The sequence below is a fragment of the Epinephelus fuscoguttatus genome, linkage group LG11 (genome assembly GCF_011397635.1).
Source record: "Epinephelus fuscoguttatus linkage group LG11, E.fuscoguttatus.final_Chr_v1".
In the NCBI taxonomy this organism is placed as follows: domain Eukaryota; kingdom Metazoa; phylum Chordata; class Actinopteri; order Perciformes; family Serranidae; genus Epinephelus; species Epinephelus fuscoguttatus.
This window is the reverse complement of record NC_064762.1, coordinates 1137064-1155162: the sequence shown is the minus strand read 5'-3', so window position 1 is coordinate 1155162 and position 18099 is coordinate 1137064. Positions and strand designations below refer to the sequence as shown.

Genomic DNA, 18099 nt, shown 5'->3' with positions numbered 1-18099 from the left:
TTTCTTCATGCCGGTTTTGTCATGAACAGCACATGTCTAAGTAGGGCTGATGAAATGAGTGTAACGGTTGTGCTTAATGGCTGTATTTCGAGACATGATAAATGCACTGGAAATATTTAGCTAAATAAATAAATAAATATATTCCATGCAGTCGCGCCGTCCTCTCCCCCTCCTGCGCTCACAGAGTGGACAATGAGACGTTAGAGGCAGTGCGGATTAAATACGTATTTAGAAAGAATTTCAATTCAGGATTTGAGTTGGATTTTACAACGTTTTTATGAAACAATTATCACTCACTCCAAGCGCAAAATAAGGCTGCTTAATTTCAATGATAACGTGGATCTAAGGTGGATATAGTGTGACATTAAATTTGTGTGAGACATCAGTAAAAATCTGACTCCGTTTCTCCACCTCGCCGTTTGCGTCGCCACTTCCCAGCGTCTCCAAACTGTGCACACGCATGACTCAGAGTTTGCTGACAGGTGCGCACATTCTCCCGCCAATTTAATTTTTATAAATCACAACCTTTGCGTGGTAAGTGGTGTACACCACTTTCAAGCCCCGTTTTGTGCGTAAGCAAGCTTTATAAATGAGGCCCCTGCTCCGTCAGACAGTTTTGTAGCGTCCAGTGTAAATAAAGTTAGGATTCATTTGCACTGAAATCATTAAGCCTGTAAAATACTGTGTTCTTGATCCTGAAGACTTAATCCACAACCCCGTCTAGTTCCTCAGCTTATCTGCTACGATTTTATTATTATTATTATTATTATTATTATTATTGTTATTTGGGTTTTTTGTTTTTATTTTCATTATTTTCCAAAATGGAGAGAGACGTGCTGATGCAAGTGACGAAGATGCAGATGAAGAGGATAAAGAAAACCAACAACCCGCTGAGTATCTGGACATTTAGCCCCAACCAAACACACACACACACACACACACACACACACACACACACACACACACAGTGACAGGAATCGCTGGCTGAAAAAGAATTGAATGGATTTTTCTGGTCTTTTCTTGGTTATTAACATTTTATATTTCCACAGGTTATTTTTGTGTGACAAAGTGAAATGGTAATAAAAGTGTATATTTATAAAGGTCTGAGGTTTATCTGTATGAGGAAGCTGTCTGTTTGATTTCACTCTGACTTATGGAGAAGAGGTGGGGTTTGATAAGGTCATACTTCCTGCCGCTCCTTTTCAGACGTGTCAATCAAACTAACTTTACACTGATAGTTTCTTTTACATTATTCTTCTCATTCCTTGTAAATGTTACTTTCTTCCTGTCTGGAGTAATATGGAGTAAATTATTCTGTAAAGTTATTACAGCGCTTCATCTCAGCCCCCCGACACCTGACCCCCGACCCAGATCAAGATCCTCTACAGAGAGACACATGACACAAACAGGAAGTAAATCATTATGTTCATACCTGAGAAAAAAGAGCACAGATGGCCACCAGGGTCAAAGGAAGGCCGATGACAAGAACAATGGATGTCACCACATTTAAGATGGACAAAAGGTCATTAATATAATTGTAGTAGGCGTAGCTGATGTTGCTGAGATGAGAGCTGTAGTTGTGTGAAGTGTTGTACTTGTGTAAATCTCCCATTCTTCAGAGATGAACCTGTAGGTGAAGAGATCAGGTTATAGACAGGCAGCGTGTTGTTTCATCTCTAACATTGTTCAGTGACGTCACTAACATACAGCACACACTTACACACACAGTCACATCAAATCAAATGTCACATTATCTGCTAATAATGTTAAATAACATTGAGGTAATACAACAGGTTCTGGTGACGTACGTGCTGCTGTGAGGTCCAGTTGTTTCACTAATTTAATGTCATGTTGAATATTAATGTATGTTGGTTTAGGACGTGTTGTCTGTCCTCTGTACTCGACGAGGACGTTCACATGACTGATGAACCATCTGCAGTATCTTTCTATGTTCAGACTGAGTTCTCGTCTTTGTTCACGTCTACCAACATTTTGGTCATGTCATGTCCATCTCTGTCTGTCCTGTCTGTCTCTGCTGTCTCCTCTCAATCAATCTTCTCATTTCACACTAAAACATATTAACGGACTGTGAGAGGTGTTGGGTTCCTGACATGTCATCAGCAAACATATCGTCACAACTCACACAAGTCTTTTGCCTATCTCAGCTGTCATCATTTCACTGCACACGTCACTGGAAACACGTCTCAGTGGATTCATACAGAACTATAGACACAATAGGGATAGTTTATAAAAGCATTTTCTAAATATACAGATTCCATCCCTCAAACGTCTGAAGAGTTCTTTTATTAGTCTTTAACTCGTGTTCTTTATTCTCTATCTTTAATGAATGAGTTTGTTACCAGCTCAGACTGTTTTTATTTTTCACACACACACACACACACACACACACACACACACACACACACACAGGTCAAAATTATATTCAAAGAAATACTTCCCCCACAAAACGACCACTAGTATGTCAGTGACTCACCGTGTGTTACGTTAAATTAATGATTCAGTGCTCAGTGTGGAGACGTGAGAGAAAAAGAGAATATTCTTAATGAATTAAAGTCACGGGGCTCTGTGAGGAACAACAGCAAAACTATATCAGAACATCCGTTTACAAACTCTCACACATCTCCTGCAGGATAATCCAAGTCTGATTTAACCGGCCGTACGCTCAGTTCTCCCCGAACACATGACTCTTCACTAAAACGTTACGAGTTAAAACACTTCTGCGCCCCAAAAGTCCCCATACAGCAGAAACAAAGTTATGTTAGAGAATGTACCTCTGACAGCTCCGAGCCCTCGGTGACCTGGACCAGTTCCTTCTGTCAAGTTGCTGTTTTGTCCCTCACATCCAAACAGTCTGCAGTAAATGTAACTGATGATGGCATGTCTGATCATTTCATGATAATCTGCATCTGCTTATTAAACACAAGGTATGAAGGCATGTATGCAAAGTACACCAGAGGGACAGAATTTATCAACAAGACACACACACATATGCTCCTCTGCTCATTTGTATTATCTGTCCACAGCAACAACAGCTTCTTCTGTTCACACCTCTCTGTTGATTTATTTGCATCACCAGTTTTACAGACTCATACCTGCTTACTACCAGAGCTCAACAGTTATCCACGATCATGTCTGCGACCCAGTCCTTTAAGACTGGACCTGACCCCATCCTTTAATTTAAGACTGGTGACTCCGTTAGTGCCTGTAATGAAACAGGCTCACCTCATGCTTCCTTACATCAGCATACTGATTGATAAACATGTGTGACGGTCACTGACTCAGAGCAATTTGAGCCCACAAGCACGACAAGAAACAAGGAAGGAAGAAACAAGGTTTAATCCAACAAACAGGCAAGGGTCAGAGCCAGGAGATCAATCAGAAGGAGCAAACTTAATCGACAGAGGTGAGGCAGGGACCCAGAGCCAGGTAATCAGGCGTAGAGCGATGTTACCCTCCGATACTTCGGGGCAGTTTGTCTTAACCGAGACGTGCTGTGGGCTGCCCTCATCAGTCTCCATGACCGGGAGAGTGCTGGACTGCCGAACCGGAACCGGGTCACCAACAGGTAACATTAAATCCAAACATCAAACACCACAAACTATTTTCATATGTTGTGAAGAGAGTAAATGAATGTGGAATTTCTGTTTGCAGGTCTTGTAGATGTGCTGCATATCGTCACTTTACGTGGTGGATGCATGGCTGGCTGGGGAAAAGAATCCGCAGAGTCATTCCTTCATGTCCGTTGCTAAAATAAGAAACGTCTACCCAGAACCAAGTGGCATCTACACAGAGTTTCAGGAAGTAGATATTGACAAGATAGAAACTGATTAATCATGGAGAGATTTTCATAACTTATAATGTTGAAACAGCTATGAAACATTTCTGAATGTTGTAAATAAATTATATGAATATCAGCAGAGATGTCTTGTTTGTTTTTTGATTTATTAATGATCAGATTTGAAGATTGCTTTAGAGGATTTGTTTTTCAGATTTGAATATTGATAAATATATGAAATATTAGTAAATGATGGTAAGTAAACTGAAACTGAATGTGTAAACATTCCTCTGATGCACTCAGGAATCACTGGATCAAAACTGATTTCACTTTAAATTCAATCAAACTGATATCAAAACAATTCTTAACCATTACAAAGTTCCTTTCAATGCATTTATAAAGAAATTGAGATCAAACACTTATTCATTATGTCACGTAGAGGTCCGATTAAACATTTTGATTTGTAAAGTTACACAAACTCTGCTGAAATCATTTTAAGTGCAACTGCTTTTTGTGTCTAAAACCAAACGCTACTTAAAGCGTGAAAACTGCTGTGTTTTAGAAAAGATCTGTGATCTGGATGGTCTCTCTGGTGGAGCCATGATGTGAGTGTGGTTCAGTCCACAAAAGTGTCCATGCCATGGTTTGAATCTGACACAGAGGAGAGAACATCTGCCACCATGGCCTTCATGTAGCTGTAGTCCTTTCTGGACAACCACTGGTTTTGCTCGGAATCTTTTGTGGACCTTGCTCCATGAGATCTTGAACTCAACATTCTCTCCATCTTGAAGAACAGCCTGATCAAAAACAGAAATATGAAAAATAGATTTAAATAGTTAGAGCATGGCACTCATAAATACTTTATTCTATCAGCAAAATTATGCAGTGTTTATTTATTGGGGTATGCCCTCTGCTCTGCTGCTGTGTTGCTAGGGAAGACTAAATATTATTGGCAGCTGATAGAGGAAAAATGCAGTACTTTTCAAACATCACTTTCAATATCTTTGGAGAGGACAAAACACTTGACATGTGGCCGGAAGATTACATGTCCCAGGCATCAAAGAAGAAAGAGAGCAGCGCAGGTCATAGAGTGCAGGGACTGACAGCCAACCGAGAGTTGACACATTTCTTTTTGCACAGAGCAGGTTAATATTTTGATACAATAAAACATGTTTTAATTATCAACAATAGAAAGATGCCGTGCACAGCTCATTAAAGTTGAGGTGCTGGTACTGTGGCAAGAATACAATTGTGAAGAAAAAAAAAAAAAATTTGCGGCTACATACATACACACAAGACAGGGTTGCAGAGAATCAGGTTTAATTCGAGCAACGCGTTTCACTTACAGCTTCATCAGGCTCATACAAAGCACAGGAAGTCATCACTATGAATAGGAAACTGCATTTGCATAATTAATTGAAGAAAAGAAAAAAACAATATTTACAATATGTCAATGATAAAAGTAACCATTATACTATATAGAAAAAAACGACATAGAAGAATAATGACTATTATAATGATAATTGATTATTCTTCTATGTCATGTTTTCTATATAGTACAGACACGTTGCTCGAATTAAACCTGATCCTCTGCAATCAGGTTCTGCAATCCTGTCTTGTGTGCGGTATGTAGCCACAAATTATGTGTTTTTTTCTTCACAAATGTTTTAATTATTAATTTACTCATTATTTAATGTTTTAATAATAAGCCAAAGTAGAAGTAAGCGGAAGGCTGTACAGGGTGTCTCTCTGTTGAAGCTGCTATTCTATCTGTATAACCTGTTATGTATTTATTTATTTATTCATTAATTATTCTTATTCTGGAGGTTAAATTATATTTTTATTTGATGTGTACTGCTGCAAGCTGACTTCTTGTATTACATGTTGTTATGTAGCAGCCTGATAGTTCACCCACCTGTTCCCTGTTTGCATTGTTGTTATGATCCAGAGCAGCAAGCATGGAGGCATGGATCATCACATCATGTCCAAAATGTGCTCTCTTTGGAAGGTATTTCAGGTACATGGAGTGGTACACCTGAAACAAATTTGAATTTTAAGTTTAAAATAAGTGTGAGTCACACCCTGGCATAAAAACATACTGCCACATTATATTAACGTGAAACATTCTGTAACACTTCTGTGTTTGAACATACCTCTAGTGATGTTGTGTGGACGCACTTCGTCAGGTGATCCAGGTCTTTCAAAAGCCGCTTGTCTTTTACAGTCTTCTTTTTTTATTATTTTTTTATTGGTGAAATAGAGTGACAGGAACAAAACAAAATAACATGACAGAAGCAGTAACGTAGGACGTAGACAGTAGACATAAGGTGAGTCGACATACAAACAACAATAGACAAAAACTGCATATGTATGGGGCATATTTCAGTATTTGAATGAGGGGCAAATGTCCGTGTTATATGGCTTAGACAGGGTGGGGTATGGCGTGAATAATGAGGAGAGGAAAATCAGTAAACAGAATAAAAAGCAAACATATGAACAAATTTGAGGCATTAGGGTCGTAGTCATGAGAGAGAGGAAGAAAAAAAAAGTAGAGAAATAAATAAAAAATGAATAAATACATAAATAAACAACAACACATAATGTTGCGACATGATATGAAGAGATAATATATAATATATAGATATATATTATGACATAGTACATAGTATAACATAACATGATATAACACAGTATAACATAAGCATAGCAAGATATAACATAGTGTGATGTATTGTAATGTAATATGAAGTAATATAGTATGCTATAATACAATATAATATAATATAATATAACATGATACTATAACACACAATAATTAAATTATTATATAATATAACATGACACAACATATCACTATACACGAACTAGGGAACCAGAGAGGCGGGCGAGAGGTCCCCGCATCCGGCACCCAACCCCCAGCGGCGCGGCAGGGGGCCCCGGTGAGGGACAGGCAGGGCATGCCAGCGAGGAGACCCACCCCTAGCAACCCCACCACCCTCTGTTCTGGTTGTTTTTGTGGCGGGCCTGCTTGAGGTCGCATCCAGACCCTGAGGAGGCTGCTGGCCATCGCAGGTCCAGCCTCCTTTTTCCTGCTTGGGACAACTCCCAGATTGTTTGTTTAATTGTTTGTTTGTTTTTTTCCCCAGCCTTTTAGGAGGTGGGAGGTGAGGTGGGCCCCACCCGCCCCACCCCTGACCCAGCCCCACCAGAGCCCCTGACAAGCCAATCAAGTGCAGAGCGCAAAGCCACTGCACCCCCATTCCCTCCTTTTCGCTGCAGCAGCCAGTTTTTTTTTGACACTCCCTTTGCCACATGCCACAGATCAAATTCATGTTTTTTTTCTGGATTAGACACCCTCATTTCTTTCACAATTTGTGGATGTTGGTCTGTGGAGATCGTAGAGACCTTCACTCCTTTTTCTTCGATGGTTTTGGGAGCTTCCTTGAAACCTCGAATTTCCATTGTATTCGAGCTTGACACTTGGGTGCAGCTTATTACTTTGAAGTCCACAACCTTCTGACTCTGCACATCTAAAAAAGTGTATGTGCAGTATTTGGCTGAGTGGCCTGGAGAGTCACAACGCCCATCTCCACACAGTACAACTTCTGCCTCTTGTGATTTCATGAAGGTTAATACTGCAGTCTGTTCTTTGGTCCATGTTTTTTTTATGACAGGAAACACAAACCTCCTTCTCAGTTTTGTGTATGTATGTTCACTTACTGTTTGAAGGTTCAAGTTGCTACAAAAACATTCAAATTTAGCAAAATGAATCCCAGTGAAGAAAACTGATGTTGCCAAAAGCAGGTTTCCTACCCTCTTGGTACCACTAACAGTCGGCTGAGACTGCCATCTGTAACGGCAGCCATTTGCACATGTAAGCTCCAGTGTCAACTGTGATCCTTCATTTTGCAGCTCTTTCACATCTCCTTCAGCAATCAAGGAACTACACTTTAAACAGCGCTGAATCAACTGTTTTAACTGTTCCCCAAAAACTAGAAAAACTCTGCCTTCTGTGTGAGTGTCATTTGAGTCATGTGAGTCTTGGGTGCTTTCAGAAGGCTCAGCCCCAGATGAACTTGCGTTGTATTCTGAATCAAATGGTCTATGAGGCGACAGACTGTCCTCGCTACATTCATCGTCTGTAAGGAAAAGATCCAGGGAATGGGTGTCCTCTTCTTGTTCAACAAACACATGTTCAGCTACGTAAGCATGGTCCGTGGTTACGAGCTGGCGCATATCTGCAGGCTGCTGTACCGCTGCATCTGACGTGTCTTTAACATTATCCGTCTGAGTCTCTGCATCGCACTTACTTGGAGAACACTGTACACTTACACTTACAGATTGAACGGGTTGAACGGGTGGACTGTCAGCTTCCTCCATAACCAGTGGTGTGTCCGATGGTTCACCTTCAGAAGCTACAGCAGCAGGAGCGTGTTCTTTGCAGCACAAGAGAGCATCCAGCGTCTCCTGTTTGTGGCTGGTTTTTTGTGCGCATTTCACTCCCCTCCCGAGGGCGTTTAGACTCCTTATGTGAGAAAATTGTCGGCACGGCATTTTGTTTAAGTCGACGCTTATACCCAGCAGCACCGTTGCTACCTCCTTTAGCAGCTCTGGTCGACTAAAGGCCTCAAAATCATCTGGGGAGAAGTGGCGAGAACAGAGCCGCGGGTCTTTAGGAAGTTCTGTTCGTCCACAAGCACTTTCCCACTGCTTTCTCCTCTTCCTATCACTAGGAAACATGTGTAAACTTTCATTTCCCTTGCTGTCTTTCGACTGGAAATTACATCCGAATGCAGCGCAATGTGTTATTTTCTCTGGTGATAGCGTCAGGTAGCAGCAGCCGTCAGGTAAACAACTCACTTCCTTAAATAGAACAACCTTTCTACGTCATCACCCCGGCATGCATTGCGCAAGTAAAATAATGGTGGCCTCCTATGGTAAAAATACATTGTAAACATTGAAGCATTTTAAAGCAATGACAACATTTCATGTCTTTCTAACAACATATTTTAGTACAATAGAAAAATTGTGGCCTATTGAGCCCTACATGTCTAACTAGTCGGGGTTCCTTTTAAGATGATTATTAGCAGAGACGCAAGCGTTGATGAATGCAAGGATACAATGTGGTCAGGATACAATGCAGGTGTAATGGGTATAGAGTGAACCCAATTGCAGCACAAATGAACCAGGTTTCTTGTGTTTACAGTCTTTATTCAGCAGGTCAAAGCAGGACCACAGCTAACCAGAAGATGCAGTAGAGCAGAGCAGGCGAGTATGGCAGGATTCGAACCCAAGTCTCCCGTGTGACAAGCAAGCAAGTTATCACAGGACCAATGGGGCAGGCAGGAAGCGCATGGGACTCGTGAGCAGGTAATTGTCCAAAAGTTCTCAACAGGCTCAACGAGTGTGGTGAAGGGGAAATAGCATGAACTCACTGCTGATGGAAAGTGGTTCAGATGAGGGCTGGGTGTGGATCTGGACCTTTTGGCTGAACAGGAACAGACTGAATGCCAACCAGCCACAGGCAGACGAGGAACAGAAAACAGGCAGGCAATACTCGTAGTCGGGAACAAGTGCTGGAGAGTCAGGCATGACAGCGAAGACAATCTGGCAAAGAGTGAGTGGAGTGAAGCTGCATATATATACTGGCTTGATTGGAGATGGTGAGCAGGTGACAGCAGCAGGTGGAAGCAGTTCAGCTGATGAGGGGTGTGGCTGAGCAGCAGAGCAGGAGAGGGGCAGAGCAGACTGTGACAGCAGGTCCTTACGTTCATTTGTCCTTTCGTCCGTCTTTCATATTTTTGTCTGAATATAATACATTTCTTCATGATTCTCATACCAAGACTACTTCTTATTTAGTTGTAGTCTTGTTTTCATCATGAAAATAGCTCATTAACAAATGTTTATCGTCTTAGTTTTTCATTAGAATTATTAGAACACACACACACACATGAGCAGCAGGGGATTAGTGCGTTAGGTAGCAGCGCTGTGTGTGACTTATGCGCTGATGAAGTGGTGGGTGATCGATGTGCCTGACATCGATTGATTTAGTTTCAGCACCGTGGCAGTGGACAGCTCCTGTTAAGAGCGTCTTAAAGAGCGATCTTAAGAAGGGCATTAAGAAGGCATCTGGGAAACACTCTTATCTTAGCGACCCTTCTTAGCTAAGACGTTCTTAACTGTGCTCTTAAGTCTTAAGATCTGGATTACTGTAACTCTCTATTATCAGGTAGCTCTAGTAAGTCCTTAAAAACTCTCCAGCTAATTCAGAATGCAGCAGCACGTGTATTAACAGGAACTAAGAAACGAGATCATATTTCTCCTGTTTTAGCTTCTCTGCACTGGCTCCCTGTAAAATCCAGAATTGAATTTAAAATCCTACTGTTAACTTATAAAGCTCTAAATGGTCAAGCTCCGTCATATCTTAGAGAGCTCATAGTGCCATATTATCCCACCAGAACACTGCGCTCTGAGAACGCAGGGTTACTCGTGGTCCCTAAAGTCTCCAACACTAGATCAGGAGCCAGAGCCTTCAGCTATCAGGCTCCTCTCCTGTGGAATCATCTTCCTGTTACGGTCCGGGAGGCAGACACCGTCTCCACATTTAAGACTAGACTTAAGACTTTCCTCTTTGATAAAGCTTATAGTTAGGGCTGGCTCAGGCTTGCCCTGTACCAGCCCCTAGTTAGGCTGACTTAGGCCTAGTCTGCTGGAGGACCCCCCTATAATACACCGGGCACCTTCTCTCTCTCTCTCTCTCTCTCTCTCTCTCTCTCTCTCTCTCTCTCTCTCTGTCTCATTGTGTCATGTGGATTACTGTTAATTTATTATGCTGATCTGTTCTGTACTACTGTTCTCTACTGTTTTTTCCCCGTTAAAGGGTTTTTTGGGGAGTTTTTCCTGATCAGCTGTGAGGGTCCTAAGGACAGAGGGATGTCGTATGCTGGGGCTATAATCAGGCTGATATCGTGTTGTGTAAGCCAGGCATTAGTACAAGGAACATTTTGGGCGTAACCTTTGACATGTTTTGGGATTTTTATTAACATATTTTAAACAATCGCCTAAACAATGTAGATCCAAAGGTTTTCCAGAACATTCTGTTAATTTCAAACCATTATCAGGTCTTAAAAACAGTTTTTCTAATTTTATGACTGTGGGAACCCTGTCTGTCTGCACAAAACATGTAAGTATCAATAATACCATAGACGTTTTTTTGCCACAGAGTTTATTTTCTTAAATCTATCTAATGATGAAAACTCTCTGTGTGTGTCTGTTCCATGTTTTTCTCCTCACTGACTTGGTCAATCCATGTGAAATTTGGCACAGTGGTAGAGGGTCATGGGAGGATGCCAATGAAGCAATATTACATCAATTGGCCAAAGGGGGGCGCTATAGCAACCCATTGAAATGTCAAACTTTGAATGGGCATATCTCATGCCCCGTATGTGGTAGAGACATGAAACTTTGCACAGAGATGCCTCTCCTCATGAGGAACACATTTGCCTCAAGAACCCATAACTTCCGCTTATATAGATTTTCCGCCATTTTGAATTTTTTGAAAAACACTTCAAATGGATCTCTTCCTAGGAAGTTTGAGCGATCTGCATGAAACTGGGTGAACATAATCTAGGGAGCAATATCTAAAGTTCCCTCTTGGCAAAAGTTGGAAAACTTCCTAAAACTGAGCTTCTATAAGGCAATGAATATTGCGGAGGGCGTGGCTCATCACATAAAGGTGTAGAACATCTCAAGGGTTTCACCCATCACCACGCAACTTTGTAGGCATATGACCACACATAATCTGAGGGGACCCCTCCATTATTGAGCCCATCAAACAAAATGGGGGCGCTAGAGAGCTCATTTCTTATCTAGGCCTAACCGCCATATGGATTTTTACTAAACTTGGTAGATATGTAGAACAGGACGCCTCAAGGTGACTGGAGAAATTTAACTCTAATTGGCAACTGGGTGGCGCTATAACAACAGAAAAATGCTTCAAAATGGCTAAAATGCAACCGATCGCTGTGGCTCCCCCTGTGGACCAATGTTGGTGTTGTTTCTAATGTTTGGTATGACTAAGTCATGGTATGGTATGCTGTACATAATCACGGAAACTGTCAGTGTGTCATTCTGTCAGTCAGTCATTCTGTCTGTCCCACGTTTTTCAAACACTCTGAATACATTGCTCTTCTTAATGGGTTCAGTTGACTATTTAATCTGCAGTTTCCTATGACCTGTATCCCAAACACACACCATGTGAAACTGTACGTGGGCAACTGTGCACTCAGTGGGTATGGACTAGTAACTTCCAGGTCGACCTACAGAAAAACATCATCACTGAGGCACGCTGATGAGAATGTCAGTCATACTCACATAAGTCATTCATTTGGCTCCATCTAGTGGCATTTAGACATGTTGAATCATATTTAATCCCCTCAGGTAAGAACCTTTGAGTAGAGTAGAGTTCCAACATTACCCCACTAGTGACTGGAAACATACCATCATCCCCAAACTATTTTTAGATGGAAGCACTGGTGAGGAAAGTTGTGGTTGTAGTTATGACGACAGAAAGTCTTCAGGAAATAAATGTCAGTCGATGACTGTCCTCTGAGGAGATGGAGACACGACTGTGTGTGTGTGTGTGTGTGTGTGTGTGTGTGTGTGTGTGTGCCCAGTACTCTCATCAAAGAAACTCTGCTCACCTGAGGGAAGGGAGTCCGTCTGTTCACACACACCTCATCAGGGTCCAGTCACCAACAGTCAGTCGCTGCAGTCAAAGAAGATGTGAGTGTGTTTCTCTGTCAGTCGAGGTCACTTCCCTGTGCTGTAATGGAAAGTGAAACCACTTCAGACTTTATGATTAGTCAGCAGTACATTGCATCATACTACCTGAGAAGCTACAGAGCTGGGTCATTGATGACAGGATGGTTACTCTGCTCTGTTTTCGTTGGCAGTTTTATCGTCCCAATATTGTTTCTGACAGGGGAACTACACCTATTTCCAAAGCCATACATGTTATTAGTCATGTTATTCCTCTGGTCTGAGACAGTCCAAAAATATCAGTAAACATGAACAACTCTCTCCCAAATTTAAAAACTAGAAAGCTAAAACTCAAATCTGTTATGTCATGGCATATACAGTGTGGAGCTGCTCCATAGACAATGAATGGTGACAGATGTTCTGTTCCAGAGGTGAGAACACTACAGTTCAGCTCTGGTTGTTAATGTCACGCAATCCCAGCATGCAGCAGTCATATCAAAACATCCAGCATGGAAGTGTCATTTTCTTGAACTAGAATCACCGCCCACGGTTGTACACCTTAACGCACCTGTCCCACACACACAAGATCTATACAATCAGCACAGTAGTGTTGTGTCGTTCGCCAACGAATCGTTCAAAAGAACAAATCTGTTGAGTGAACTTACTGAACTGAATCACTTCCAGAACTGATTCGTTAATTTCTCCGTTCAGTTGAGCTCAGCAGCGAGCGTGCAGGCCGGGAGTGGAACTGCTGATTCGGTCCGTGCAAACGATGAATCAGTCGCGAGTCACGATGCAGCCAGGGTGCAGGGAGGGACTGCCTACCACGTGACGAATCACTCGGTGAACAAATCACTCGGTGAACAACGTAACCCCAATCTCTGAGTGATTCACATCATTTCTTCTCAGCGATACATTTTCACAGGGACCGTTTTCTCCAAGCTAACGGCTAATGTAGCCAAGAGTCAAGCCACATGAACACAGTCACACACCTCCCCATTTTAACAGACTTAGTTTCCAGATGAACAAACAAAGAATCCTCAGTAGGCGCTCCAGCCGGTGAGCTACAGAGTGGTGTTCATTTACCGGAGGCATTTCATATCTGGCCAATTTCTGGAGACTATGGCGGGGCTCGTAACATGTAAGTACAATAAAATCACACAACTCAGGTTTTCAGAAAAATAATTCTCAGGTATTTACTTAACAAAGGAATGAGTTTTGATTTGCAATAGAAAAAGAAAATGAAAAATGTGAATGTTGTTTCACACCTTTAAAATGAAATTTCCCTCTTTTTTTCAGGAAAACACTCTGAATATCACACTATAAGTGCATATGTGATTTCGACACAGTCCCACTTTGCCAAGAGCATATTTTTAAAGTGGGACAGGCATTCAAGTCTTTCTAATGGGGAAACTGAGTTCCCTTTTTATGCGTTCCTCAGCTAGATATTTCAATAAAGATTTACTAAACACCTAACCAGTGACAAACATTTTTCATTCATTGCCTCAAAAAAAAAGAATAAAACCTGCCAAAAGCAAAAGAAAACAAAAAGAAAACAAGCAAGCGCCACAAGCAACGCGAGCAACACGCTTATTTTCAACACATTGCACCTGGAGGAAACCCATGCTGACACGGGGAGAACATGTCAGAGCACCTGGAGGAAACCCACGCTGACACAGGGAGAACATGTCAGAGCACCTGGAGGAAACCCATGCTGATACAGGGAGAACACGTCAGAGCACATGGAGGAAACCCACGCTGACACAGAGAGAACATGTCAGAGCACATGGAGGAAACCCACGCTGACACGGAGAGAACATGTCAGAGCACCTGGAGGAAACCCACGCTGACACAGGGAGAACATGTCGGAGCACCTGGAGGAAACCCACGCTGACACAGGGAGAACATGTGGGAGCACCTGGAGGAAACCCACGCTGACACGGGGAGAATATGTGGGAGCACCTGGAGGAAACCCACGCTGACACAGGGAGAACATGTCAGAGCACCTGGAGGAAACCCACGCTGACACAGGGAGAACATGTCAGAGCACCTGGAGGAAACCCACGCTGACACAGGGAGAACATGTGGGAGCACCTGGAGGAAACCCACGCTGACACGGGGAGAACATGTCGGAGCACCTAGAGGAAACCCACGCTGACACAGGGAGAACATGTCCCCAGGAAAAAATGAAGGCATGAATGATATGTTCCAAGTCAGAGGCTGACAATAATGGTCTGATTTTTGCAATGTTCCTGAGTTGAAAAAAGCAGGATTGAACCATTTTATTGACATGTTGTTCAAGTTTCAGTTTAGGGTAATTTAGGGCGTTATAATATAACGTTATAATATAACGCCAAGATTCCTAACGTTAGTTTTGACATGGGGGGCAAGTGGGCCAATATGCTGAAAGATGCCTGGAGCAGTATTTTCAGGGCCAAAAATGAGAATCTCAGTTTTGTCAGAATTTAGCTGAAGAGAGTTGACAGACATCCAGTCCTTTATCACAGCTAAACAGTTGTGGAGAGTGCTTAGGTTGCTAAGATCATCTGGCTTTACTGAAAAATATAGCTGAGTGTCATCCGCATAGCAATGATAGGATATACAACCAACACGACTGATTATCTGGTCCAAGGGAAGCATATACAATGAGAAAAGAATGGGACCAAGGATTGAGCCCTGGGGCACCCCATATAACAGCGGAGTGGACGAGGACACATAGTTACCTATGGAGACAGAAAAACGTCTATTTGACAAATATGACATGAACCATTGTGGGGCTTTCCCTGAGATACCAACATGTATTCAGTCAACTGATGAGGATGGAGTGATCAGTGGTGTCAAAAGCAGCGCTCAAATCCAGTAAGACCAAGATGGAGAGTTCCCCTTTATCAGCCTGCATAAGGATGTCATTCATGACTCGTAACAGAGCAGTTTCAGTCCTGTGGTTTTGACGAAAAGCAGATTTAAATTTATCAAAGATATTATTTCCTCCAACAACTTGGAGAAGCTGCTCAGCAACCAGTTTTTCCAGTATTTTGGAAATGAAAGGTAATTTTGAGATGGGTCTGAAGTTGTTCAAAACGGCTGGGTCAAGGCCGGGTGTTTTTCTAGCAGTGGCTGGACACTGGCTGATCAGGGACAGAACCAGAGCTGAGGGACATGTTTATAATAGTGAGAACAGCAGGGCCAATGATAGGAAGGACCTCTAAAAAGAATTTGGGGGGTAAGATATCAAGACTGCAAGAGGAGAGGCGCTGTGAGGCGACACTGTTAACCATTGTACTAACATGCCGCCTATCTTAGTTGACTTTATTCTGATTTCTCAGCCTTTGTAAAGCCCTGCATGTGAGTTGCCTCTGTGCTTGAGATGTCGTTTATAAATGACGTTGCCGTGCCGTAATGCAGCGAGTTACCCAAAGACACACATTCACAATTTTGTCAAGAAACAGATTTTTAATTGAAATTTCAGAAAATATACAATTTCAAACATTACATAAACTGTGATATAATATTTTATCCATATTGCAAATCACTCAACAGCTGCAAAGTATCTGCTCTGAATCACATCCTAAAAACAAACAGGCCTCTCACTAAAACACCCAAAATAAAACTTACATTAAATAAAGAAAACAAACAAAATCATAGTTTATGATCAGTACAAAATCAAAACACAATTTTGGACATACACAAGTTATAATTGAAGAAAATAAACAACCTGAAACTTGAATTAAAAGCCTCGTCCCAATTAAACACCCGGCCCCTTTAACCAGCCCGGTGTGGCTCCACATATGACAAACAAAGGCCTGTCTCTATTAGAGGCTGGTCTGGATCCAAACAGCTCATTATTTTTATGGTAGTTCTTCAGATGTATAAAGCAGGTTGTTGTCTGCCTTAGATTATGTGTCTGTTCCTGGCAGGGGCGGAAATCCCGGGGGGGACAGGGGGGACAGGGGGGACATGACTCCCCCTTCAGTAAAGCTGTACCCCCCTAGAATCATTTGAGACACAATTAATAATTTTTGAACAATGCAGTAGTATTTATTGAAAGCAAAATGTAAGCGGTGCTCATTATAATCGCGCAATAATGTGCTATTTAAATCTTAAAAGATTTAGTCCCCCCCTCCCATTCCTAGTAGTGGTATATACCACACCCTTTCCAACGGGCGGGGCTGCTTGGCAGCGACAGCAGCAGCAGCATGTGGTTGGAACCGCTGTCCACATCGCACATCACAGGGTAAGATGTTCACTCACACAGACACAGTTTAACTTACACAAGTTACAACACATCCCATTTACTGTTACAACAAACCCCAGGCCCAGGCTGGTAATATAAACTGTCTGCAACATTTCTCCTGCATTGTTCAAAAGCCTACTCAATTACAAGTGCTGCTAAGCTAAAAGCTAATGATTAAGAGGACAGGAGAGCAAGAAGAGGGAGAGGACAGGACAAGAGCAGTCAGTGGCGGAGCAACGGCTACCTGTCTGTAGGCTCTCCACCTGTCAGTGACACAAACATGAAAGACGTGCAGACAAGGAGCGGTCATTACGAGCGACTATTACGCATGGTTGTGAGGTGTGCAGCGGCAGATCTCACAGCACACTGTTTATAAACCAGTTTACCAGTTTAATTGCAGGAAATGTTTAGTTTTAGTTTTAGTTTAGTTAGTATAGACATTCACTCTGCCTGTTGGAGAGATAGAGAGAAGATTAAAGTGTCAAATTGCGGTAAAAGATGCTGTATAAAAGACAGGCTACAACTTTTTTTCCTTGTCCCCCCCCCTGGAATTATTCTCTAAAATTTTACTGTTTATTGTCCCCCCCCAACTATGAAATGGGATTTTCGCCCCTGGTTCCTGGATTACGCTGTAAATTATTCATCTTCCTTCAGTCTGTCAGGGTCCATGGATCAAAAGAGTCAAACGAGTTTTACATAAAAATGAATCCAAGCTGTGAGGATTGTTTTAACAGGATAAAGTGGTGATGTGTCGCTGTGTCAGGGACTGTAACTCTGTCTGTCTGTCAGAGTTAGATCAAATGAATGATTCATAATTAATATGTTATCTGAAGGTTCATTTTTATACAGTAATATTCAGACTGGTTTAAATAAACACTTTGATATTTCCTGATATTTGCTGAGCAACAGTTTGTGTGAGAGGAATTAAAGGCCTGTCTCTAATACAGGCCTGTTGAGTTCAGTGATTGAAGCAAATAACAGCCTGGTGTAGTGGAAATGCCTTTTTGAGAATGTTTGCGCTCGTAATAAAGTTTGGGGCACCACCCTCCTAATGAGGGAAGTGACTAATCAAATTAATAACTCTGTAAACCAATTATTAATTCGTCAGCATGCTTATCAATAATGAATCAATCTCAGTATCTGGGTTGGGAATTCTCCATACAGGGATCTTAGTCCCTACTCAAAAGAAATACACAGACAACAACTTGGCGATAAATGAAGATTTATTGAAGCTAAATGTGTAACAACTGAGTAAATGAATGAGGATAATATGAAATAACACAAAATCAACACCAAATAATAGCCCAGG

General features: G+C 41.9%; 3 protein-coding genes across 3 annotated transcripts in view; 1 reads left to right on the top strand and 2 right to left on the bottom strand.

Annotated features, from left to right (window-relative positions):
* LOC125896598 (NACHT, LRR and PYD domains-containing protein 12-like) overlaps window positions 1-12583 on the bottom strand; it is a 50241-nt gene extending 37658 nt beyond the window's left edge. Inside the window, exon 1 of the mRNA XM_049589279.1 lies at window positions 12499-12583. The gene's annotated coding sequence lies outside the window, so the exon portion shown is untranslated. The remainder of the gene's footprint in view (window positions 1-12498) is intronic.
* Window positions 1-18099, top strand: part of LOC125896593 (NACHT, LRR and PYD domains-containing protein 12-like) — a 451585-nt gene that overhangs the window by 310920 nt on the left and 122566 nt on the right. The window lies entirely within an intron of this gene.
* The window catches only part of LOC125896609 (ovarian cancer G-protein coupled receptor 1-like), a 52713-nt gene that overhangs the window by 14828 nt on the left and 19786 nt on the right, over window positions 1-18099 (bottom strand). Inside the window, exons 2-3 of the mRNA XM_049589291.1 lie at window positions 2793-2930; window positions 1433-1627 (exon numbers count right to left, since the gene is read on the bottom strand). Coding sequence (XP_049445248.1) covers window positions 1433-1612 — 180 coding nt within the window. The 5' untranslated portion in view covers window positions 1613-1627; window positions 2793-2930. The remainder of the gene's footprint in view (window positions 1-1432; window positions 1628-2792; window positions 2931-18099) is intronic.